Raw genomic sequence first — 24,565 nt, forward strand, 5'->3', positions numbered from 1 at the left:
GCAGCCAAATATTCCATCCGGTGTGGGCTGGATACCACCGACTCACTAGGTAGAGCGATGGCAACGACGGTGGCGGTTAGACGCCACGCCTGGTTGAGGTCCGCCAACTTTTCGGCAGATGTCCAAAACACTCTGATGGACATGCCGTTTGATGGCTGTCGCCTTTTTGGCGACAAGGCAGACCATGCGCTTGAGCGCTTTAAGGACTCCAGGGCTGCGGCCAAGGCCTTGGGCCTCTCGGCCCCGCGCCAGCAATCGGGTGTCTTTCACTCCTTTCGTGGCCAAGAAAGGGGCGTCCCCACACGTGCTGCCAGCCACACGCCGCAGACTAACATCCAGCACGGTGGCGGCCGTGGAAATGGCTGCGGAGGCTGTCGGGGACCACGGCGAGGCCAGTCCACACCTTCCCCCGGAGCATCCGCCTCTAAACCCTCCTAGTCCGTGCTACTCAGCCCATGTGACGCCAGTGGGGGGCAGGGTTCGCCATCACCACTCTCACTGGCGCACTGTCACTTCGGACAGGTGGGTGCTGCAGATCGTCCGAGGGGCTACTCCCTCCCCTTCGAGACGACCCCTCAAGCCATGCCACCGCAACGCCACCGCGTATCGGGGGATCACTTGCAACTTCTGCAGGAGGAAGTTTCGGCCCTCTTGGCCAAGGGGGCCATCAAGCGCGTTCCTGGGCCCGAAGTAGGACGTGGTTGCTACTCCCACTACTTTCTGGTACCCAAGAAGGGCAAAGGGGGCCTACGCCCTATCTTGGACCTACGGAACGTCAACGGCTTCCTCCGGAAGGAGAAGTTCAAGATGCTGACTCTGGCTCAGGTCTTAGCTGCCCTGGACCCAGGAGACTGGATGGTAGCGTTGGACTTGCAGGACGCTTATTTCCACATCCCTGTCCTGCCGGCCCACCGGCGTTACCTGCGGTTCACGGTAGGCCACGAGCACTTTCAGTTTACCGTGCTCCCCTTCGGCCTTATCAGCGCCCCACGGGTGTTCACGAAGGTGATGGCGGTGGTCGCAGCTCATCAGCGCAGGTTAGGGGTTTCAGTCTTCCCCTACCTAGACGACTGGTTGTTGAAGGCGGGCTCGCCCCAGACAGTCGTCAACCACCTCCAGACGACGGCAGACCCCTTGCACCAGCTGGGGTTCTCCATCAATGTGCCGAAGTCACACCTGTGTCCCTCTCAGAAGCTCCTTTTCATCGGAGCGGTTCTCGACTCGGTGCAGTTTCGGGTTTACCCACCCGAACAGCGGGTTCGGGATATACAGGTTCTGATTCCAATCTTCCAGCCTTTATCCCGAGTTTCGGTCAGGTTGACGCTGCAGCTTCTGGGGCTGATGGCTTCCTGCATCCTTCTGGTGCATCACGCCCGGTGGCGGATGTGAGCTCTGCAGTGGGACCTGAAGTTTCAGTGGGCCCAGCATCCGGGCAACCTGTCCGACCATGTCCTGATCTCGGAGGGCACTGCGAGACAGCTGCAGTGGTGGCTCACGGACCGCGATTGGGTCAGCGGTAGATCCCTCTCCCTTCCCCAACCGGAGCATGTAGTTGTGACGGACGCATCCCTCCAGGGCTGGGGATGCCATGTGGGAGAGGCGGAGATCAGAGGCCTCTGGTCTCCGGCGGAGTCCCGGCTCCATATCAACCTTTTGGAGCTGCAGGCAATTCGTCTAGCACTGAAGGCATTCCTCCCCTATGTCCAAGGGAGTGTAGTGCAGGTGTTCACGGACAACACCACCGCCATGTGGTACTGCAACAAACAGGGCAGGGTGTGGTCGTGGACCCTCTGCCAGGAGGCTCTGCGCCTCTGGCAATGGCTGGAACATCAGGGCGTGACTCTGGTGGTTCAACACCTGGCAGGTTCTCTGAACACCAGGGTGGACGAACTCAGCCGCCGGTGCATGATGAATCACGAGTTGCGTCTGAACTCTGACGTGGCACAAGTCTCTTTCTGCAGTGGGGAGAGCCTTGGTTAGACCTATTCGCCACCGAAGAGAACGCGCAATGTCATCAGTTCTGCGCGTTGGAATTTCCAAGGCGGCACTCGCTCGGAGACGCTTTTCGTCGCGAGCGGAGATGGGTTCTGTTGTACGCCTTTCCGCCTATACCATTTCTGCCCAAAGTGCTGAAGATCAGGCGCGACCGGGCACAAGTCATCCTTGTGGCTCCAGACTGGGCACGAAGGTACTGGTATCCCGAGCTACTCAGTATGTCAGTCGATCCCCCGGTTCGTCTGCCTCTTCAGGAGGACCTTCTGTCGCAGCAGCAGGGGACGGTCCTCCACCCGAACCTGTCCAGTCTCCTCCTCCATGCTTGGAGATTGAGCGGCGACAGTTGAGGCCATTTGACTTGCCTCCTGAAGTCTGTAACATCATTCTGGCAGCCAGGGGTCCCTTCACAAAGTCGGTATATGCCTGCAGGTGGAACAGATTTGTGGCATGGTGCACAGCAAAGGCTGTGGATCCTCTTTCTGCCCCTCTTTCTGAGGTTCTTCTCTTTCTTCTTTCTCTTGCCCAGCAGGGCTCTGCTCTGGGCACTATCAAGGGCTACCTTTCTGCTCTTTCGGCCTTTTTGAGGCTGCCTGATCAACCTTCTTTGTTCACGTCCCCTATTGTTAATCGATTCCTGAAAGGCATCACGCATACATACCCTCCTGTGCCCTTTGTGATGCCTCAGTGGGACTTGAACTTGGTTCTTACATTTCTGATGTGCGCTCCCTTCGAGCCGCTTCACAACTGTCCTCTTCACCTTCTTACTTTGAAGACTGCCCTCCTGGTAGCCATCACCTCTGCCAGGAGAGTGAGTGAGCTCCAGGCTCTATCCTGTAAACCTCCTTTCCTTTCAGTCCATCCGGACAAGGTTGTGTTGCGGACAAGACCCTCTTTCCTACCCAAGGTAGTCACGGCCTTCCACATTGGGCAATCCATCACCTTGCCCACCTTCTTTCCACCTCCGCATCCCTCGAGAGAGAGAGGAAGAGAGGCTCCACCGTCTGGACCCAAAACGTGCGCTCTCGTTCTATCTGGACCGCACACGCCGGTTCCGGGTGGATGACCAACTCTTTTGTTGGTTACGTGGGCGCTAAGAAGGGGAAAGCGGTGCACAAGCGGACCATCTCACGGTGGATCATCTTGTATATCCAGGCGTGTTACTCCTTGGCATAGAAGGAACCCCCTGTTGGGCTGAGGGCTCATTCCACTCGAGCCACAGCGACTACAACTGCCTTGGGCCGAGGTGTGCCCTTGCAGGACATTTGCCGGGCGGCTACGTGGTCCTCGCTGCACACATTTGCAAGACACTATTGCCTGGACAGTCAAGTCCGGAGGGATGGCTTCTTCGGCCGTTCTGTCCTCCAGGACTTTCTGGTGTGATTATTGGTTCGCAGACCCACCACCGGGGTTGGTATTGCTGGGGTATCTATTCTAAGGTAAGGAATCTATCACTAACGTGTCTTTCAGATGCACAAGTTGTGAGAAGTTGGCCTGATATATAATGTTCACTATTCTAGTGAGCACTTTGTATCAGTCCAAACAACCTTTATTGATGATTGGTTGTAAGTCAACCTTATAGACCAGCTATCCTAGTAGCATGGATACGAGCAGTCTTCGGGCTAAACTCTAGAGGGCGTGTTAAGCCAGCTGTTATACCATCACATATACCCCTTGAACACCAAGTGAAAGGACACCACACAAGTGTTATGAAAATAAACAGTGTATTTATTTAGATCACAACAGCCCTGTACTCTTTGAGGACAGGGTACTAAGCACACAACAAAACTCTTACGAAAATACTTTGTTGCACAATTTACACAAGTGCCCGAGGGGCACGGAAAGCCATATACTACAAAAGTGGAATGCGAAATTACTAGCAGGTAAGTACTGGACTAATAGGCTTTGGAATCGCTAGGACTGGACTACTGAACCTTCAGATTACTAGCAGGAGGCCTAGGGGACTCGGGTGCAGAGTGTGCACTCTCACGCGGGATGCGGGACAAAGTCTATGGATGCTAGAATTTACAAAGTTAGTGATATTGGACGAATCCGACTAGGTAGAGCTGAAACGAAAAAGGATCTGGACCCTTGGATAGTGAGGCTATGCTGGGGCACCGAAATGCCGAAGTTACCTAGCCCAGGGGCTGCGGCTGCATAGGTCTGGAAAGACGTCGGGAATCCTCGTTGCAGTCTATGGAGCCTGAAAGAAGAAGTTGCTGGCAGGCGGCCAGTGAAGAAGTTCGAAGGGATCCAAGCCTGGATCGGAGATGGAAGACACCTGTAAGCAGAGGGGACCAAGGTCTGAATCAGTAGCCAGTGATTAGATGGGCACCAGGATGGCACCGGGTGGAGTCACCTCGACCTGGTGAGTGGGCGACGCTGGGCTCTGCAGTCTCACGGACCAGGAGGCGTTGTCGGCGACCAGGATGGAGGTGCGAGCTGTCCCACGATGGTTGCTGCTGTCGACCTCGCTGGACCCAGGATTGGGGCAACAAGTCTTGGCAAATTCAAGCCCACGCGGTGGACTCAAAATGGCGTCTGGAGTGGACCAGGAGGGTCCGGGGTGCTCCTCTTTTGGAAGGGAGCTAGGGCCAGTCTGGAGCAACCAGACCAGCAGTGTTGATGTCGTTGGTCGTCGTCGGGAAGGCCACAAGCCAGCGGGCTAGTAGCCAGACAACGCGGTGAGCAGCAAAAAGCAGAAGGGCCCCACGCAGATCTGGTGGATGCTGGAGGGCTGAACTTCGGTGCTGGAGCTGCTCAGGGTTGGGGCTTCTCTAGACCCCAAAGCACTCACACGAGGATCCCTCGGCGGTCGTGCTGGGCAAGAGTCGTGCAGTCTTGAAGATGGCCGGTCCCTCGAGGTCTCGTCGCACCCACGGATCTCAGCTGAGCTGACAATGTGGGTAGAGGTCAGAGGTGCCAGGGAAGCTGGGTCTCGTCGGGCTGGTCAGTCGGATTCCGGAGGAAGGACGTGCAGCAAACCGCAGTGTTCTTGGATGGTGCCTGCGGGTGCAGGGTGACTACTCCTTAGCCACAAGGAAGAAATCTTGAGAAGAAGTCGAGAGTTCCTTTCGTAGAAAGTAGTTTCAGGATTCAAAGATGATCTAATTTGGAAGGGGGCCCGCTCCTATCTTTATACTAGGAAAAGGGGCTGGCATGCGACTAGGTCCTGCCCATGGGTGGGACCAGGAAGGGGGGTGGTTACACCCCTCTCCCATGCCGGACTTTCCCCAGCTCAGGGGCTGGTGTGCCCCTGGAACTGGTTCTAGCCGGCAGATGTATAGTGAGCACCGGGGTGCCACTTGCAGTCACCTTCCTCTAAAGCCCTGCCTACCCAGGATACACAAAACCCTGTCTGGGATGGTGCTAGCACCGCCCCTGACAGGAAACCCTTTGTCCAAGCTTCCCTCGCTGGAAGGACTCCCAGCTGCAGGGGGTCAGACTTGTGTCTGTGGTGGCAGCATCCATTTTGTGATGCTGAGGCTCAAGTTAACTTTAACCGGGGTTCACAGTTACATACATGTCGTGTCCCTCTAGAAGGGTGGAATGCTAACCCCGTCGCCAGAATTGGCGAGGGGTTAGTATTCCAATTCGTATGACACCTTACTCGACATGTTTTGATAAAGCGATACCAAAGATAGCATATAAGCGCGAGGATTATAATGCACTTAAGAGTATATGGTATGCGTTATCATGGAACAGCTATTAGGACTTGGTTCCGCAAACTGGCTCAGCTCATGCCAGAGCACCATCTCACATGATTCCAAGCACTCTGCCTTCAGGATTGTCAAGGCCTGCCATAGGAGTGACTGATAGGAATCTATGTGTCCATTTTAGGGTTAGATATAGGTATACTATATCTAAAGCAAAGGGTGATTACACCACCTTGCCCCAGCTGTCATGCAGCCAGTTGTGTCAGATTTAGATGGCCAGCCAGGGGTGGCATAATACATGCTGCAGCCCCTAGTAGGCCCTGGGTACACCTATGCCCTGAGTTACAGGGTCTGGTAAGGTGGCCCAGTACCAATTGGTAAATGCACCTAAGGTACACGTGTCAATTTAGTGAGAACAGCAAGGCTGTGGGTCTGATTAGCAGGCCCACAGCCAGTGAAGTCGTAAACCAGTGAAGCAAAAAGCAAAAATCTGGGGTGATCATAGGATTGCAGACCCTACTCTCCTACACAAGTTACTACTTGTGTAACGATATCTGTAAGAGACATTAGTTAGTGATAGATTCCTTACCGACCCACCCATCCTCCCCGTTCTACGAACCGATATCTAGGGTTAAGGTCATCCCCTTTCAGGGCCCTGGATTCAAGGCACCAGTGTTGGTTTTTAGCATAGCTCTGCGTTTCTGGCGCGGAAAAGCTGTGTCTAAGAACTGACGTCAGCACGCGGAGGCGGCGTCTAAGTACTCCGACAACGTCATGAACGGGGCCACGGCGCCGAGGACAGACGCGGAGCCGCAGACGACGCCTACCGACGCGCAAGGGTACTGCTACGCAAAAGTTTCCGGATCCAGTCTGACGCCTGGAGATATTCTAAGGTAAGGAATCTATCACTAACTAATGTCTCTTACAGATATATCGTTACACAAGTAGTAACTTGTGCTTTTCTTTCCAATACTATATCCCTCTTACCTAAAATTGTGAAGCGATCTGATACCCGTAAGGGTCACGTTCGCTCTACAAAACTTTATAAATAAATCTCGGACTACAAAATAGGAATATGAACAGAAAAAAGAATCCAAAGATGGCTACCATGCATGTAGTCCTCCAGGATACCATCTGACGTCACACAGGGTCCTACCTGGCACCAAATGGTGGTAGACAGCGACCAAAACAAGAAGAAAAAAAACACAATTCCAAACCCAACCAGTAGATGGCGGAATAATGCACAGCATGTGAATGCAGAAAATTCTTCAAGCTGCAAAACTACTCCTACTGGTAAGTAACCATTTTGTTATAGATGCCTTACCGCCCCACCCATCCTCCCCATTCTGCAAACTGACTTCTACGGATAGGGACTCCCTTCTAGGGCCCTAGTTTTGTACATCCTTGGTCAGTGTCTTGCATGGCTCTGCCCTTCAGGTGTGGAAAGTCGTGTTAGAACAGACGTCAGCGCGTAGGGGCTAAGTCTTAAGTCGACACTGCGACATCATCCCGGCAACCACGACACCAACAACCGACGCAGCGTCGGCCGGCGCTACTTACCGACACGCAAAATTACTGCTTCAGAAAAATTCTCCAGATCCTGCCTGAGGCCTGTGGGTAATTCTAAGGTAAGGAATCTATAACTAATGTATTTCTCTTGCAGATACATAGTTACCGATTGTAAGTAACTTGTTCATTTGCCAAAAAAGTTTGTTTGGGTGCACAAAGATGCCAAAGAACGATGTGTTTGAACAGCTTATGTCCACTTTGGTTGAATTCCCAAACAGTGAAAAGGGTTCATCTGATCTGGGCTTTTGCTCTTGCAGGAGTTTAACTTCCCAAAGAGTTGGTGATGAAATGAAACAAAGTGCATGGAATTATGTGATAACGTTTTTTTTCTATTGTGCTGTTGTTGGACATGGAAATAAAAATGCAGTGTGCTTGTTGTCTGTAACTTAGGTACCAGAGCATGTTTTTCTTTCAGATCCGCAATAACAAGAAGACCACCATCTTAGCAAAAGAAGTAAATTCCAAAAAAAAGCTTTTCTTAATTTATAGGCCAAACACAGGGAAACAACTTAAATTGGAGACCTATACAGATTTGAAGAAGAGATACAAGAAGGTAAACTACCTGGCTAAGTCTTCTTTTAAATGACTGATAGAACTTTTGATGTTTTCATATTTGTAATCACTTTCATCAAATTTCAGTTTTTCCCATCTAGTTTTGTTAGTGTCAGAGTTTTGTGTTTGAAGAAATCTTTCTATTTAATTGGACCTTTACATACTTGGTGAAGTAAATACCTGTATATGTGAAATTGTGGGATTAAGTCAAGGGGTGAAGGAAGGAGATGTGGTATATTATGTAGGGTGGTTGTGTGACCTCACCATGTATTTTTTTTAATAAACAATTTTTATTGGATTTTTCATGACATTTTACATCGTTGCAATCTTAACAATTGGCACGGTTAATATAATTGTATATTACATGTCTGCTGGTCTATAGCTGACAGTTGATCTGTGCATGCGCCTAATGCACTGCAGGAACCGAGCTGCTGCTCGCTTTTAATACTACCTTGTTTGTCATTTATTTTTAGACCTCATTTATTATCCCCTGCTTTTAACTAGCGCTCATAGCACCTGGCCCTCACTCGCATTTAACTTTGGGACACTCACCGCTGTTTGGCGGGTCCGCTTCCCGGCGCAGGTCCGTTTTTAGCGCCATCTTGGATGGGGATGGTTCAACACTAGCGCTGATTGGCTGGTATCGCGCTCTAGTCGCCAGGAGGACGCTAGGCGGATACTTAAGAGAGGTAAATCTCCTGCTCTCTCTCTATAGCTGACAGTTGATCTGTGCATGCGCCTAATGCACTGCAGGAACCGAGCTGCTGCTCGCTTTTAATACTACCTTGTTTGTCATTTATTTTTAGACCTCATTTATTATCCCCTGCTTTTAACTAGCGCTCATAGCACCTGGCCCTCACTCGCATTTAACTTTGGGACACTCACCGCTGTTTGGCGGGTCCGCTTCCCGGCGCAGGTCCGTTTTTAGCGCCATCTTGGATGGGGATGGTTCAACACTAGCGCTGATTGGCTGGTATCGCGCTCTAGTCGCCAGGAGGACGCTAGGCGGATACTTAAGAGAGGTAAATCTCCTGCTCTCTCTCTATAGCTGACAGTTGATCTGTGCATGTGCCTAATGCACTGCAGGAACCGAGCTGCTGCTCGCTTTTAATACTACCTTGTTTGTCATTTATTTTTAGACCTCATTTATTATCCCCTGCTTTTAACTAGCGCTCATAGCACCTGGCCCTCACTCGCATTTAACTTTGGGACACTCACCGCTGTTTGGCGGGTCCGCTTCCCGGCGCAGGTCCGTTTTTAGCGCCATCTTGGATGGGGATGGTTCAACACTAGCGCTGATTGGCTGGTATTGCGCTCTAGTCGCCAGGAGGACGCTAGGCGGATACTTAAGAGAGTCATGCAGACGCGCAGCGGATACGCGCTGCGGGGACGCCAGACTGACGCCGGAGTTACGCCAGAGTTCAGCCCGTCTGCGCCCGTCCGCGCTGAGGACGGGCTGGACCCTGGGCCTCCCGGCGCACATCCTCCCCCTTCACTGGAGAACCTTTACGGTACTCTTCTTTCTCTGAGACCCCGTGCACTCTGCTGCCATCATCGGCTTAGACCTGAAGTTCTGAGCCGGGCCCGTTTATGTCCCTCTTGCAATAGCTCTTTTACTCGTCCCATTCAATCCGGTATTCATGCTATCCCTCTTCAGTCCACCAGCCATATCTCTCAACCCAAACAGGGTTTTTTAGTCAATGCTCGTTCTCTGATTAAACACGGGATCGAATTTCATGACTTTGTCAGTTTGAGGAATCCTGACTGGGTCTTTGTTACAGAAACCTGGGCTTCTGAGTCCGCTGGCCATGATTTGCTTTTGGCCATACCTGAAGGATACACTTTCCTAAGGTTAGATAGAGAACGTTGTAGAGGAGGTGGAATAGCCATTCTTTTTAAATCTACTCTCTCCTGCACAATAAAACCCTTATCAGTCTCTACGGATCCCTTTGAGGCGCTATACTTTTGTATTACGCACACTCCGGTGAGTTCCTTTTCCGGTATCTTACTCTATAGGCCCCCTGGGTCTAGAGCCAACTTCTGCCCAGAACTTTTCAGAATTTTAGAACCTTATTTTGGTAGGCCTCACTTCACTATTCTGGGCGATATCAATTTCCATTTAGAGGATTCTGCTTCAAAAGATACCTCCTCTCTGCTTAATTCCCTGGAGGCATGTGATTTTGTCCAACTTGTTCTCCACCCGACCCACCAGGCGGGGCACATCCTTGACGGGATTTTTTCCAACGATTCCAGACTAGAAGTCGGTTTACCAGTACCAATTACCTGGTCCGACCATCTAGCAGTCCCACTGTCCTTAGACATTCCCTGCCCTGATGTTACGGTGGACATTGGCAAAAAACAATCTAAAAGGAGCTTCAAAAATTTCACCAAGGAGACTCTTGCCCCTTTTATTTGTAACATCAGTATTTCATCTAAGCAGAAGGTGGATGAATCGGCTCAAGATCTCACTGATGCCATTATTAGAGCCGCTGATGAACTAGCCCCCCCCTCTTTGAAATCTGCAGCTAGACAGAAGCCATCTGCCCCCTGGTTCTCTGCCGATTTGAGGCTCCTTAGACAAAAATGTAGACAGAAGGAACGTGGCTGGCGTAAATCTTGGGATCATAAAGATAGAGAAGGCTATAAGAGTCTACTACGGGAGTATAAAAAGAGTCATTAAGGAAAAACAGGACTATTTTTCCAACCTAACCTGTTCTTTAACATCCTCCAAAGAGCTTTTTAAAATTGTAGACTCCCTTTGCTCTCTTCAGGTTCCTGACCCAGTAGTTGCTTCCCAGGAGCTATGTGATGACATATCGAACTTTTTTTACAAAAAGATTGACGATATTTACATAGCCCTAAAATCGCAGAGGAACTTGCTCAGTTCAGAGGACTCCTCGCAAATTACTCGTCTGGAAGCCTGGAATGAAGACTCCCCTCAGTCCCTTGAACTCTTCCCGGCTCTTACGCTAGAAGATCTCAATAGCCTGTTGGATAAAACTAAATCTTCATCCCCTCTTGATCCAGTGCCCCTCAAGGTACTTAAGAATTGCAGAGAGATTATTCTTCCCCCGATGCTTGAGGTAATGAACGGAGCCTTGGAACAGGGCATCTTTCCATCACTCTGGAAGAGAGCCATCGTAAAGCCGCTTCTGAAAAAGACCACCTTAGACCCTGGAGTGCTGAAGAACTTTAGACCCATCTCTCTGCTGCCAGCCCCTGCTAAGATGTTGGAGACCCATTTGAATTTCCATCTTTCAAACTTCCTTGACACCTCAGGCTTCTTGGACGGGTCCCAACATGGCTTTAGGAAGCTACATAGTACGGAGTCTGCCTTGACGAAAGTCATGGACAACATCCGCAGAAAAGTAGATTTGGGTCTCACAACCGTACTGGTGCTGCTTGATCTCTCAGCAGCTTTCGACACCCTGTCTCCCCTGACTTTAACATCTAGGTTAAGGGAGGCAGGGGTAGTTGGACCGGCGCTCAGCCTCCTAAGCTCCTTTTTACAACATAGAGAGCAGCGTGTCATGCTAGGTGAATACCTCTCCCCTGCCAAGTCTTTGCAATGTGGGGTGCCACAGGGGTCGGCATTGAGTCCGACCCTGTTCAACATCTACGTGGCCCCCCTTGCAAGACTTGTAAGATCTCAGGGGATGGAGGTAGTGTCGTATGCTGACGACACGCAGATTATGGTATCCCTGACCCACTCTGTCAGTGAAACTGCTTCTAACTTTAGGGCCTGCATGCAACTTGTTGCAGAGTGGATGGTCTCCAACTCCCTAAAGTTGAACGGGGACAAGACAGAGGTCCTGGTCTTTGGCAAGGACCAGGACATATGGTCAGGTGACTGGTGGCCTCCTTCTTTAGGTAGCTGCCCTATACCTACCAAATCTGCCAGGAACCTAGGCGTCATCTTTGACACCCAGCTCTCCATGGAGCTACAGGTTAACAGAACGGTGGCGACCTGTTGGGGTGTCATCAAGACCCTGAAAAGGATAGTGCACTATCTGTCCCCACAGGCGCGGAAACAGGTGGTGATTGCCCTTGTTGGCTCAAGGCTTGATTACTGTAACTCAGTGTACGCCGGGGCCAACAAGGGCCTGCTTCAGCGTTTGCAGGTCATACAGAACGCTGCAGCGCGGTTTGCTCTCGCTTTGCCCTGGCTGGCATCCATGACTCTAGCGAGGAAGAACCTCCATTGGCTCCCCATTTCTTCAAGGATCACTTTTAAACTCCTCTGCCTTACATATAAGGCTTTATCTGCAGGCTCGGCTGATGCCCTTGGTTCATTACTTACCAGATATGTTCCGAGCAGATGTCTACGATCCAGTGAGCAACACCAACTGGTAATTCCCAGAGCCAAGAAGGCTAGATGGGGGTCCAAAGCTTTCTCCATATTGGCACCTCTGATGTGGAATTCACTCCCCCTTGAAATCAAATTACTTCCTTCCCTCGACCTCTTTAGGAAGTCATTGAAAACTTGGCTCTTTATTAAGGCATACCAGTAGGCTCTGTTTCTGTCTGCTTACAGCTTTTTATTTGGTTTAGGCGCCTTGACGCCCACTGGGCATAGTTGCGCAATATAAATAAAATTTCATTCAATTTCATTCAATTAAGGGCGTGAAAGTGTACTTGAGTAGCAGGTTTGTCTATTGTTGACCCTGCTATGGCTGTGCAGTGTTGTGGTGTCTTAATGTAGCTGCAATAGGAGCAATTTTTATCTTGAGCGGAATCTGGTCCTTGGAACTAGCCGCATGGACAACTAACATGGGGTGTGTAGGAAGGTGGATATCTGACTATGGTTGCCCCCAACTTTTTGCCTGGTGTTTAGCTGGTTTTTCGACTTAGTTGACCTGGGGCCCTGCTATTCAGGACCCCAGGCCCACTGCTCTCTGTAAAATGGATTCCATGTACTATAGGTACATATCTAATTGGATACTGAGTCACCTTATCAGCCCCTGTACAGTGTACCTTAGGTACCCAGGGCATAGGTGCACCCAGGGCCTACCAGGGGCTGCAGCATGTATTATGCCACCCCTGGCTGGCCATCCAAATCTGACACAACTGGCTCATCAATCAGCTGGGGCAAGGTGGTGTAAACACCCTTTGCTTTAGATATAGTAACTCTATATCTAACCCTGAAATGGACACATATACTCCTATAAGTCACTCCTATGGCAGGCCTTAACAATCCTCGAGGCAGAGTGCTTGGAATTATGTGAGATAGTGCTCTGGCATGAGCTGAGCCCGTCTACAGCTTTCGGAACCAAGTTCTTTAGCTGTTTCCATGATAACGCTATACCATATACTCTTAAGTGCATTATAACCTCGCGGTTATTGCTAACTTTGGCATAGCATTATCAAAACATGTCGAGTAAGGTGTCATACGAATTGGAATACTACCCCCTCACCAGTTCTGGCGACGGGGGTAGCATTCCACCCTTCTAGAGGGACACGACATGTACCTAACTGTGAACCCCGGTTAAAGTTAACCCGAGCCTCAGCATCACAAAATGGATGCTGCCACCACAGACACAAGTCTGACCTCCTGCTGCTGGGAGTCTTTCCAGGGAGGGAGGCTTGGACAAAGGGTTTCCTGCCTTGGGAGGTGCTAGCACCACCCCAGACAGGATTTTGGGTATTTGGGTAGGACAGGGCTGAAAGGAATGAGACATGCCTGGGGCACACAGTGTCCCTGTGCATACACCGGTCTAAACCAGTTCCTGGGGCTCTCCAGCCCCAGCTCTGGCGTAAGACCGGACAAACGATAGGGGGTGTAACCACCCCCCTTCCTGGTCCCACCCATAGGAGGGACCTAGTCGTAGTACAGACCCCTTTAGTAGGATAAAGGTAGGAGCTGGTCCCATTCCGAGTTAGATTAATCCTGAACTGAAACTATATATGAAACTCTGGATTTCGACTTTCTGAACAGAAGACTGAAGACATCTCCCTTGTGGGCAAGGAGTGTCCACCCTGCACAAGCAGGCACCATCAGCGTCCAGCGGCTTCCCTCTGTCGTCTTCCCTCGAGGATCCAGACTTCAGAGCCCGACGAGACCCGGATTCCCAGACCTCTACCTACATCTGCAGCACAGCTGAGATCCGTGGGTGCGTCGAGACATGTGGGACCGGCCATCTTGAAGAAGCAGCACTTCGCACCAGCACGACTTCTGAGGTAACCTCGTTTAAGTGCTTTAGGGACTGAGAAGCCCCGACCCCGAGCAGGTCCTGCACCGAAGACCAGCCCTCCAGTATCCACGACATCTGCGTGGGGCCTTTCTGCCTGTTTGCTGCTCAACGCGTTGTCTGGTCACTTGCCGGCTGACTAGTGACCTCCTAGACGACGAACCCACCGCGTGGGTTGCCTTTGCCAAGGCCTGTTGACTCCAAATCCGGAACCGACACCGCCGACAGCGAGAGCCTGCGTGGGACAGCTCGTGCCTCCATCCTGGTCGTCGAAGACCCCACCTGGTCCACGTGGCTGCAGAGACAAGCGTCCACTCTTCACCTGATATCGACGACGACACCTGGTTCCACTCCTGGTTCCACTCCAGTCACTGGCTAGTGACTTTGAACATTGTCCCCTCTGCTTTCAGGTTCTCCTCTTCACTGATCCACCCTTGGATCACACCGGACATCTTCCTCCTGGTCGCCTGCAGCATCTTTTCTTCCAGGCTCCATAGACTTCAATGCCGGAACCCGACACAACTTCGCACCTATTCACCTGCAGCCTGTGGGTGAGGTAACAAGAGCATTTCGGTGCTCAAGGGTAGATTGACTCTCCTAGTGTCCAGTTCCACAGTCGTTTTAGTCCTACATAGTCAGGATTGTCCGTACTCACCTTTTACTTGAACTGTACTGTCCATAGACCCTGTTACGCATCTCGCGTGTGAGTTCACACTCTGCACACGCGTTCCGTGGGCCTCCTATTACTTACCTAGGGTTAGGGTAGTGTGGTCCCAGCGATCCTACAGCCTCTGGACCGCTCCATTCCTTCTATCGACTTTCACATTCCACTTACTTAGTAGATGGTTTGTTGTGCCCCTAGGGCAACATTGTAATTGTGCAACTTAAACGTATTTTTCTTGAGTCTTGTCATGTGCTTAGCCCTCTGATCTCATAAAGAGTTCAAAGGTGTTTGTTAGTTAATAAATATCTTGTTTATTATCATAACTTCCTGTGTATTGTCCTTTCATTTGGTATTCAAGAGGTTATATGTAGTAAAACAGCTGGCTTCATATGCCAAAAGAGTTTAGCCTAAGACTGCTTTGTCCATGCTACCATTAGGATAGCTGGTCTATGAGGTTGACTTTACAACCAATCACCATAAGGGTTGTTTGGACTGATACAAGGTGATCACTAGAACTAGTGAGCATCATATATCAGGCCAACTTCTCACAGGGTGGAAATCTGGGGTGGATGGAGCAGGACAAAATAGAACCTCTTCATCTGTCGTCCTCGAGAGATGGAAGTATTAAGTTGGATGTATTTGTAAGGGGGGCCAGAGGGGAATAGGGCTCTCCTTAAGTGTGGCTCAGACGAGTTTAGGTGCTGTGCACAGGTCTTTTAATTTCGTGGGGGTACTGCCAAATCATGCACTGTCGTGATACCTGGGGTACCTGTGTCACCACTACTGGTATTTAGGGGGGTCTCTACTTGCATATCTCAGCTTGGGACTTTAGTTGCAATTGTCTGTGGTGGCGTTTGTTGGGTGCTTACTGTGGTGGAGAAACTGGTGCAGTAGTGTAGCCCACTCTGTGAAATGTATTTCCTGCGTACACCTTTTACCTCCTCCCGCCTGATTGTGCACTCCTCTGCCGAGCCCCATGCCCCATTTACTAACTGCTTCTGTTCAGGCTGATAAATGGTGGTCCTGCTGGGGCTCCCCACTACATTGCAATCCCTCTCTTCGCCAGTAGAAGAGCTAGGGAGGTAAAGCGCCTCTGAACTTTAAGGGTCTTTCGTCTGCGGAATATCCCAATCCCACTGGCCTCCCAGGTGTGAATGTCAGTGAGCCCGGTTAGTTGCTGCATTGTCCCATGCATTGTACTCCAATAGGACTGTATTGTGGGGCAGAGCCAAAACGTGTTTAAATGTTGCATCCAGGGTTTGACATCATGGGGATTGGAATTATTTGTCTGGGTAGAACCGTTGGAGTTGCGCCGGAGTAAGGTAGGCACGATGTAGTATGGAGAACTGTATATTTTTAAACAGTGTTGCGGGACACTTTCTTTGGGTATTCTAGGGCTTGTTCCCATTCCCTATCGTGTAGTGGGCACCCTATCTCCTCCTCCCACCTCTGTCGCAGTGCGGCAAGTGTATTGGTGAGATTTTTCCGGTATACTTTCTAAATCTGAAAGAAACACGTTAGTGTTAGATTCCTTACCTTACCTTAGAATATCCCCAGGCGTCAGTCTGGATCCGGAAACTTTTGCGTAGCAGTACCCCTGCGCGTCGGTAGGCGTCGTCTGCAGGCGTCCCCTGCGGCTCCGCGTCCGTCGTCGGCGTCGTGCGCCGTGATGACGTCGCTGGAGTATATAGACGCCGCCTCCGCGCGCTGACGTCAGTTCTTCTTTTTTCCGCGCCAGTGGACGCAGATCTGAAGAGCAGTACTCCGGTCTTTGACCAAGTTTTTCGATTGTTTTTTCTCTTATTGTGCCTGATAGGATGCCTGGGTTCAAGAATTGCGATGACTGTGAGCGCACGATGTCGGTCACGGATCATCACCGCCTCTGTCTCCGGTGTCTGGGCCCCGACCACGACGTGGACTCCTGTGTCGACTGCCGGGCCCTCACCAACAAGGCTAGGCGGGAGCGGTCCCGCAAGCTACTGGAGCTCCGGGTGTCGGCCCCACGTCGGGACCGGGAGCGGTCCCGGTCCGGCCGGAGGTCGAGAGAGCGTTCGAGGGAGCGGTCGCGGAGCCGCGCCGAGCGTTCCGGAAGTCGACACCACTCGTCAGGCTCGTCAGGTAGGAAGCACAAGAAGTCGGGGCGTCGTCATCGTACCCCCGACTCCCCCCCGACGCTCGCGCGATGCGGCCGGGGGCTCGGGTGACCCCAACCCCGCGGCTCCGCGAGAGTCGCCGGCGCGGCCTGCCTCATACCCTCCGGTCCCTGGGCATGGCGCGACGCCTGAGGAGATCGAGGCGTTCCTCATGGCCATGAGGGCGCTCGCTTCTCCGACGGGCCTACGGTGCCTTCGGGCCCAGTGCTACCGTCTGGGGGCCCTGGCGGTTCGGGTGTCCCTGCCTCGGCGCCGTCGGGTGCTCCGGCTGGTCTTCCGGCCTCCCCGGCGCCGTTGCCATCGGGGTTACCCCCGACGCCGCCCCCGCGCGGCGCCGGTTCTCCAGTGCCGGCTCCGGGCGGCGCCGTCCCCTTACCTTCTCCGACGCCGGACGCGGCGCCGGACGGGCGTCGCTCAACGCCGGTCCCGGCGCCGATGGGGCCCATGAACCCCGAGGAGCCGGTCTTCATCATTGACTCTGAATACGGAGAGGATGAGGAGTACGGTGAAGGTTGGGAGGGGTCCGAGGACCCTCTGTCACGCGAGTGCCAGTATGACCCGGACTGGACAGGTGACTTGGGGGATGCCAGTGGTTTGGACGACTCTCCTAACCCTGGTTTGATCTCTCCTCCTTCCGTGGCATCGGTGGAGGGAGCTGCCTATTCTGTGGTGCTGATAAGGGCTGCCAAGGCCTTAAACCTTGAGCTCCCCGTCGCGGCCGTGAGGCCTAACATCCTCACCGAGGTCTTCAAACCGCAGTCATGCCCACAGGAGCCACTGCTGCCGTTTAATGAAGCCTTGTCAGACGTTCTGTTGGGCACGTGGTCCAGGCCCGCTTCAGGTGCGCATGTTGATCGGAACGTGGCCAGGCGCCACCGTCCTTGTCCGGACGACCCCAAGTACCTGTCTACCCACCCCACTCCTGAGAGTCTGGTGATCCAGGCCTCGACCTCCCAGTCCGCATTCCCGTCGGCCCCGCCCGACCGGGAATCCAAGAGGTATGACCAGTTTGGCAAAAAGGTCTTCTCGTCCATTAGTTTGGGCCTGCGGTCTTGCAACACCGCTAGCCTCTTGGGCCGCTACACCCACTCTGTGTGGGATACGGTCGCGGAACTGCTGCCAGAATGCCCCATGGAGGTGCGGGCAAAACTCGGTCAAGCTGTGGCTGAGGGCCGAGATGCAGCGAGATATTCAATTCGGTGTGGTCTTGATACGACCGACTCGCTGGGCAGGGCTATGTCAACGACGGTGGCGATTCGTCGCCACGCCTGGCTGAGATCCGCCAATTTTTCGGCTGATGTCCAGAATACCTTGATGGACATGCCGTTTGATGGCTGTCACCTGTTCGGTGACAAGGCGGACCACGCGCTGGAACGCTTCAAGGACTCCAGGGTCACGGCCAAGTCCTTGGGTCTCTCGACCCAGCGTCAGCAAACGGGTTCGTTTCGTCCCTTTCGTGGCCAAGGAAGGGGCGCCCCCACACGTGCTGCCAGCCACGCGCCGCAACAATCCTTTCAACGCGGTGGCGGCCGTGGAAACCGCCGTGGTGGCGGTCGGGGACAACGGCGTGGTCAGACCACACCTTCCCCCGCAGCATCTACCCCAAAATCCTCCTAGTCCGTGCTTTCGGCCCCATGTGACGCCAGTGGGTGGCAGGGTTCGCCATCACCACGCTCACTGGCGCACGATCACTTCGGACAGGTGGGTGCTGCAGATCGTCCGAAGGGGCTACTCCCTCCCCTTCGAGACCTCTCCTCCAGCCATGCCACCGCAGAACCACCGTGTGTCGGGGGACCACTTGACACTTCTGCAGGAGGAAGTTACGGCCCTCTTGGCCAAGGGGGCCATCGAGCGCGTTCCTGGGCCAGAAGTAGGGCGTGGTTGCTATTCCCACTACTTTCTGGTGCCCAAGAAGGACAAGGGGGGCCTACGTCCTATCTTGGATCTAAGGAACGTCAACGGCTTCCTCCGGAAGGAGAAGTTCAAGATGTTGATGTTAGCTCAGGTCTTGGCTGCTCTAGACCCACAAGACTGGATGGTAGCGTTGGACTTGCAGGACGCCTATTTTCCCATCCCCGTCCTGCTGGCCCACCGGCGTTACCTGCGGTTCACGGTAGGCCTGGAGCACTTTCAGTTTATCGTGCTCCCCTTCAGCCTTACCAGCGCCCCACGGGTGTTCACAAAGGTGATGGCGGTGGTCGCAGCCCATCTGCGCAGGTTGGGGGTTTCAGTCTTCCCCTACCTAGACGATTGGTTGTTGAAGGCGGGCTCGCCCCAAACAGTCGTCCACCACCTTCAGATGACGGCAGACCTCTTGCACGGCCTGGGGTTCTCCATCAACGTGCCGAAATCACACCTGTGTCCCTCTCAAAAGCTCCTTTTCATCGGAGCGGTTCTGGACTCGGCGCAGTTTCGGGTTTATCCTCCGGAACGGCGGGTTCGGGATATTCAGGCTTTGATTCCCATCTTTCAGCCGCTATCCCGAGTCTCGGTCAGGTTGACGCTGCGGCTGCTGGGACTGATGGCTTCCTGCATCCTTCTGGTGCATCACGCCAGGTGGCGGATGCGGGCTCTGCAGTGGGACCTGAAGTTTCAGTGGGCCCAGCATCAGGGCAACTTGTCCGACCACGTCTTGATCTCGGAGGGCACTGCGAGACAACTGCAGTGGTGGCTTACGGACCGCGATTGGGTCAGGGGCAAGTCCCTCTCCCTTCCCCAACCGGAGCACGTTGTCGTGACGGACGCGTCCCTCCAGGGCTGGGGTGGCCACTTGGGAGAGGCAGAGATCAGAGGCATCTGGTCTCCGGCGGAGTCCCGGCTCCATATCAATCTGTTGGAGCTGCGGGCGATTCGTCTGGCACTGAAGGCATTCCTCCCCTTTGTCAACGGGAGTGTGGTGCAGGTGTTCACCGACAACACCACCGCCATGTGGTACTGCAACAAACAGGGCGGAGTGGGGTCGTGGACCCTTTGCCAGGAGGCTCTGCGCCTCTGGCAATGGCTGGAACGTCAGGGCGTGACTCTGACGGTTCAACACCTGGCAGGTTCTCTGAACGCCAGGGCGGACGAACTCAGCCGTCGGTGCTCGATGGATCACGAATGGCGTCTGAACTCGGACGTGGCGCAAGGCATCTTTCTGCAATGGGCAGAGCCTTGGTTAGATCTATTCGCCACAGAAGAGAACGCGCAATGTCATCAGTTCTGCGCGTTGGAGTTTCCAAGACTGCACTCGCACGGCGACGCCTTTCGGCGCGAGTGGAGTTGCGGTCTGTTATACGCCTTTCCGCCTATACCACTTCTGCCCAGAGTGCTGAAGAAGATCAGGCGCGACCGGGCCCAAGTTATCCTTGTGGCTCCGGACTGGGCTCGAAGGTACTGGTATCCCGAGCTACTCAGCATGTCAGTCGGTCCCCCGATCCGCCTGCCCCTTCAGGAGGACCTTCTGTCGCAGCAGCAGGGGACGGTTCTCCACCCGAACCTGTCCAGTCTCCACCTCCATGCTTGGAGATTGAGCGGCGGCAGTTGAGGCCATTTGACTTGCCTCCTGAAGTCTGTGATGTTATTCTGGCAGCCAGGCGTCCCTCCACTAAGTCGGTATACGCCTGTCGGTGGAACAGATTTGTGGCATGGTGCACAGCAAAGGCTGTGGATCCTCTTTCTGCCCCTCTTTCGGAGGTTCTTCTGTTTCTTCTTTCTCTTGCCCAGCAGGGCTCTGCTCTGGGCACTATCAAGGGCTACCTTTCTGCCCTTTCAGCCTTTTTGAGGCTTCCTGATCAGCCTTCTTTGTTCAATTCCCCAATTGTAACTCGATTCTTGAAAGGCATCACTCACATGTTTCCACCTGTTCCGTTTGTGATGCCTCAGTGGGATTTGAACCTGGTTCTAACTTTCCTGATGTGTGCTCCCTTTGAGCCCCTTCATTCTTGCCCTCTCCGTCTCCTGACTTTAAAGACGGCTTTCCTGGTTGCCATCACCTCTGCCAGGAGGGTGAGTGAGCTCCAGGCTCTTTCTGTCCAACCTCCTTTCCTGTCCATTCATCCTGACAAGGTGGTTCTGAGGACTAGACCTTCTTTCCTGCCCAAGGTTGTTTCGGCCTTTCACATCGGGCAGTCCATCACCCTCCCTTCCTTCTTCCCGCCTCCGCATCCTTCAAAGGATGAAGAGCGGCTCCATCGTCTGGACCCAAAACGTGCGCTTTCGTTTTACATGGATCGCACACGCCAGTTCCGGGTGGATGACCAACTGTTTGTTGGCTACATGGGTGCGAAGAAGGGACGGGCGGTTTGTAAACGAACCATCTCTCGATGGGTCGTCCTCTGCATCAAAGCGTGCTACTCTTTGGCTCGGAAGGAGCCTCCTGTTGGGCTGAGGGCCCATTCCACTCGGGCCACGGCGGCTACTACTGCCCTTGGCCGGGGAGTCCCCTTGCAGGACATTTGCCAAGCGGCTACGTGGGCCTCGCTGCACACCTTTGCGAGGCACTACTGCCTGGACAGTCAAGTCCGGAGGGATGGCTTCTTTGGCCGTTCTGTCCTCCAGGACTTTCTGGTGTAGTTTTGTATTGGTTCGCAGACCCACCACCGGGGTTGGTATTGCTGGGGTATGTATTCTAAGGTAAGGAATCTAACACTAACGTGTTTCTTTCAGATGAACAAGTTACTTACCTTCGGTAACGATATATCTGTAAGAAACATTAGTTAGTGTTAGATTCCTTACCGAACCCACCCATCCTCCCCGTTCTGCGAACTGATACCTAGGGTTAAGGTCATCCCTTTCAGGGCCCTAGTTTTACATGGCACCAGTGTTGGTTCTCTCATGGCTCTGCGTCTCCTGGCGCGGAAAAGCTGTGTGCAAAGAACTGACGTCAGCGCGCGGAGGCGGCGTCTATATACTCCAGCGACGTCATCACGGCGCACGATGCCGACGACGGACGCGGAGCCGCAGGGGACGCCTGCAGACGACGCCTACCGACGCGCAGGGGTACTGCTACGCAAAAGTTTCCGGATCCAGACTGACGCCTGGGGATATTCTAAGGTAAGGTAAGGAATCTAACACTAACTAATGTTTCTTACAGATATATCGTTACCGAAGGTAAGTAACTTGTTCATTAAGTGTCCTTCCGTGCCCATATGGAGTATTGTGTGAAGTTCCGTGTGCGTTGCGGGTTCCCCTCTGAGAGGTCCCAGAGGCAGCTGCTACTTCGGATTATTTGTCTGTGGAGCAGGAATTGTTTCGCGCTGGACCTGTCTCTTCCGAGAACTGGTCGAACAGGAGTAGTTGGCCCTCCTTGAACAGGGATCTCTAGGGCCGTGTGGTTCGTCCAAATTTGCATTGTTCGAGAGGAATAGTATCTTCCGTTTCTGGGTAGTCCGGCTAGCGGAATAGGGTGGTGTACAAGGGGGTCCCACCGGACATGTGGTGAACGGGTAGCATGCATGCACGTGCTAACATCACCTGTATAGAATATATAGACTCTGGTCGGGTGCTGGGGAGGAGCAGTCGGCATATATCTCTGAGGTGGTCTCCTCCAGATGTCGCCCCACTGTCCATCGGGACAGCAACTGGAGTTGCGCCGCAAGAAAGTAGGCCTCGATGGATGGCGCCCCCAGTCCTCCTCTGTCTGTCGGGAATGCAGCTTTGAGAGGGCCACTCTCTAGCATCTTTTTCCCCATATGAAAAAGCTTACTAAGGTGCCCAGTCCATGAAAAAATGAGCGGGGGAGGAATGACAGGGGTATTGACAAAGTGAATTGCGGCACTAAGATCATCTTCGCCAAGGCTATTCTGCCTGTTGGGGCTACGGGCAGAGCCTAAGAAAAGTTTACTCGGGCTCCGTCTCCCACTAGACTGTATGATGATTACCCTCCAATAAGTCAGCGTGAGAGTGATAAAGCCTGCCGAGGTATCGTGGGGCACAGGCACTCCATGCAATACTAGAGTGTCTGACTCTTCTCTCTCTCTCAGGAGAAGGTCTGGGCTCAGGGGGTATATCGTGGATTTTGCCCAGTTGACCTTTTGCCCTGCTGCATCCGCAAAGTCCGAAAGTGTGTTCTATATGGGGCTGAGATTCGCTGTGATATCTCGTACATGTAGTAGCATGTCATTCGTGTACATGGACACAATATGCGCAATATCCCGCTACTGGGATGCCCTAAGCTCCTCCCTCTTGACGTAACCATATCACAAGAGGCTCAATCGCCATGGTGAACAATAGGCGGGATTGGGGGCACCCCTGCCGGATGCCTCTCTCTATCTGGAGGGGCAGTGAGATGTATTAACCCAGTCATACCCTGGACTTGAGATTCATGTATAATAGCGTCACTGAAGGTGGGTCTGAGCCCTATCCGTTTCAGTGTCTCAAAGAGGTTTGGCCAGGGCAAGGTGTAAAATGCCTTTTCCAGGACCAGGCAAGCTGAGCTGTGATAGCGGTTCGGGCCCGATCCTAGACATGAAAAGGCCTGCGGATGTTTTGCGATGTATTCCTGCCCGGTACAAACCTGTGTTCTGAGTGTATTAGCGGCTGGAGCATTAAGCTCTGCGAGAATCTTGCCATCAGCGGACAGTAGCGTTATTGGCCTATATGAAGTCAGCTTTGTCTGGTCTCGTTTGGGCGTCCGGATCGAGACTATAAGAGATTCCAGCAGCAAGCCAGGTAGTTCCTCCTCCTCTGGCGCTGCCTCATACATGTCCGCAAGTATCTGAAAGAGACTATTAGCTATGGATTCCTTACCTTAGAATTACTCTAAGGTGTAAGACTGGATTCTGAGATATTTTTTTTTAGCAGTACCCCTGCATGTCAGTCAACTCAGCATTCGTCGTTGGCGTCGTGATCGCCAGAATTGGGTCGGGTATCTACTTAAACGCCGCCCCACTGCGCTGACATCCATTCTTTCTTTTTCCGCGCCAGCCCGCTCGGATCCGGAGATAGCAGTACCTCTAGTCAATTTTTGACTGTCTTTTTGTCGAGATTATTTTAGAATCGTTCGACTCCTGGTGCACAGAAATGTCACATAGGTTGACCGGCTTCAAGCCTTGTGGCTCCTGCCACAAGCTGATGTCGGTGACTGACCTTCAACTAGTGTGACTCTGGTGTCTAGAGCTCAACCACAACCCTAAGTCTTGCTCCCACTGTCGGGCCATGGCCCAAAGTCTTTGCGGGAGCACTCCTGAAAGCTTCTGGAGGCCTGGCAGTCAGCTCTGAGCCGCTCAAGGTCCTGGTTGAGAGGGAGGCCGTAGGACAGGTCATGGAGCCATCACCACCACTGCTCATCGAAGTCTTCAGGTGAAGAAGCACCGCCGCTCTTCGCGTTCTCGCCGTCCGTCGGCCGATGGGATGTGGCGGGTAGTTGTCTGGCTCCACCCACAGAGCCTGCTGGGTCAGCTCAGATCTTCCCTCCCTTCCTGGTAACCCAGAGCGACCCCTGCCCAACTTTGTAGTTTTTACGAAGCCTTCCTCTCCATCTTTGGACAGCCAAACCCTCTGGCGCGCCTTCGGGCCCTGCAGACTCGACTGGGGTTTCTAGGCCTTCGATGCCGGCGGCTTCCCCCCGGCGTCGCAGGGATCCTGGATCCTGATAGGCGCTGGTCGACCTTACGATACCTCCTCCATCGCTGAATCCATTGTCGACACCTCTGCCCCTTCCGACACCAGTTTGGTCCCAACAGACGTCGACCCCAGCCTCCCCCTCGACATGGACACAGCCCTGTACTGGCGTTGGCTGACTTCAGTACCAGTGCCAACCGGTACTTTTGGACCTCTGTTCTCCCTTGGTGTTCCCTATCTCCCTGAGTG

General features: G+C 53.1%; 1 protein-coding gene across 1 annotated transcript in view; it reads left to right on the plus strand.

Annotated features, from left to right (window-relative positions):
- Positions 1-24,565, plus strand: part of SBNO1 (strawberry notch homolog 1) — a 946,695-nt gene that overhangs the window by 824,586 nt on the left and 97,544 nt on the right. The window contains exon 24 of the mRNA XM_086942451.1: positions 7,633-7,770. Coding sequence (XP_086798577.1) covers positions 7,633-7,770 — 138 coding nt within the window. The remainder of the gene's footprint in view (positions 1-7,632; positions 7,771-24,565) is intronic.

The sequence above is a fragment of the Lissotriton vulgaris genome, chromosome 11, assembly GCF_964263255.1.
Source record: "Lissotriton vulgaris chromosome 11, aLisVul1.2, whole genome shotgun sequence".
Taxonomy (NCBI): Eukaryota; Metazoa; Chordata; class Amphibia; order Caudata; family Salamandridae; genus Lissotriton; species Lissotriton vulgaris.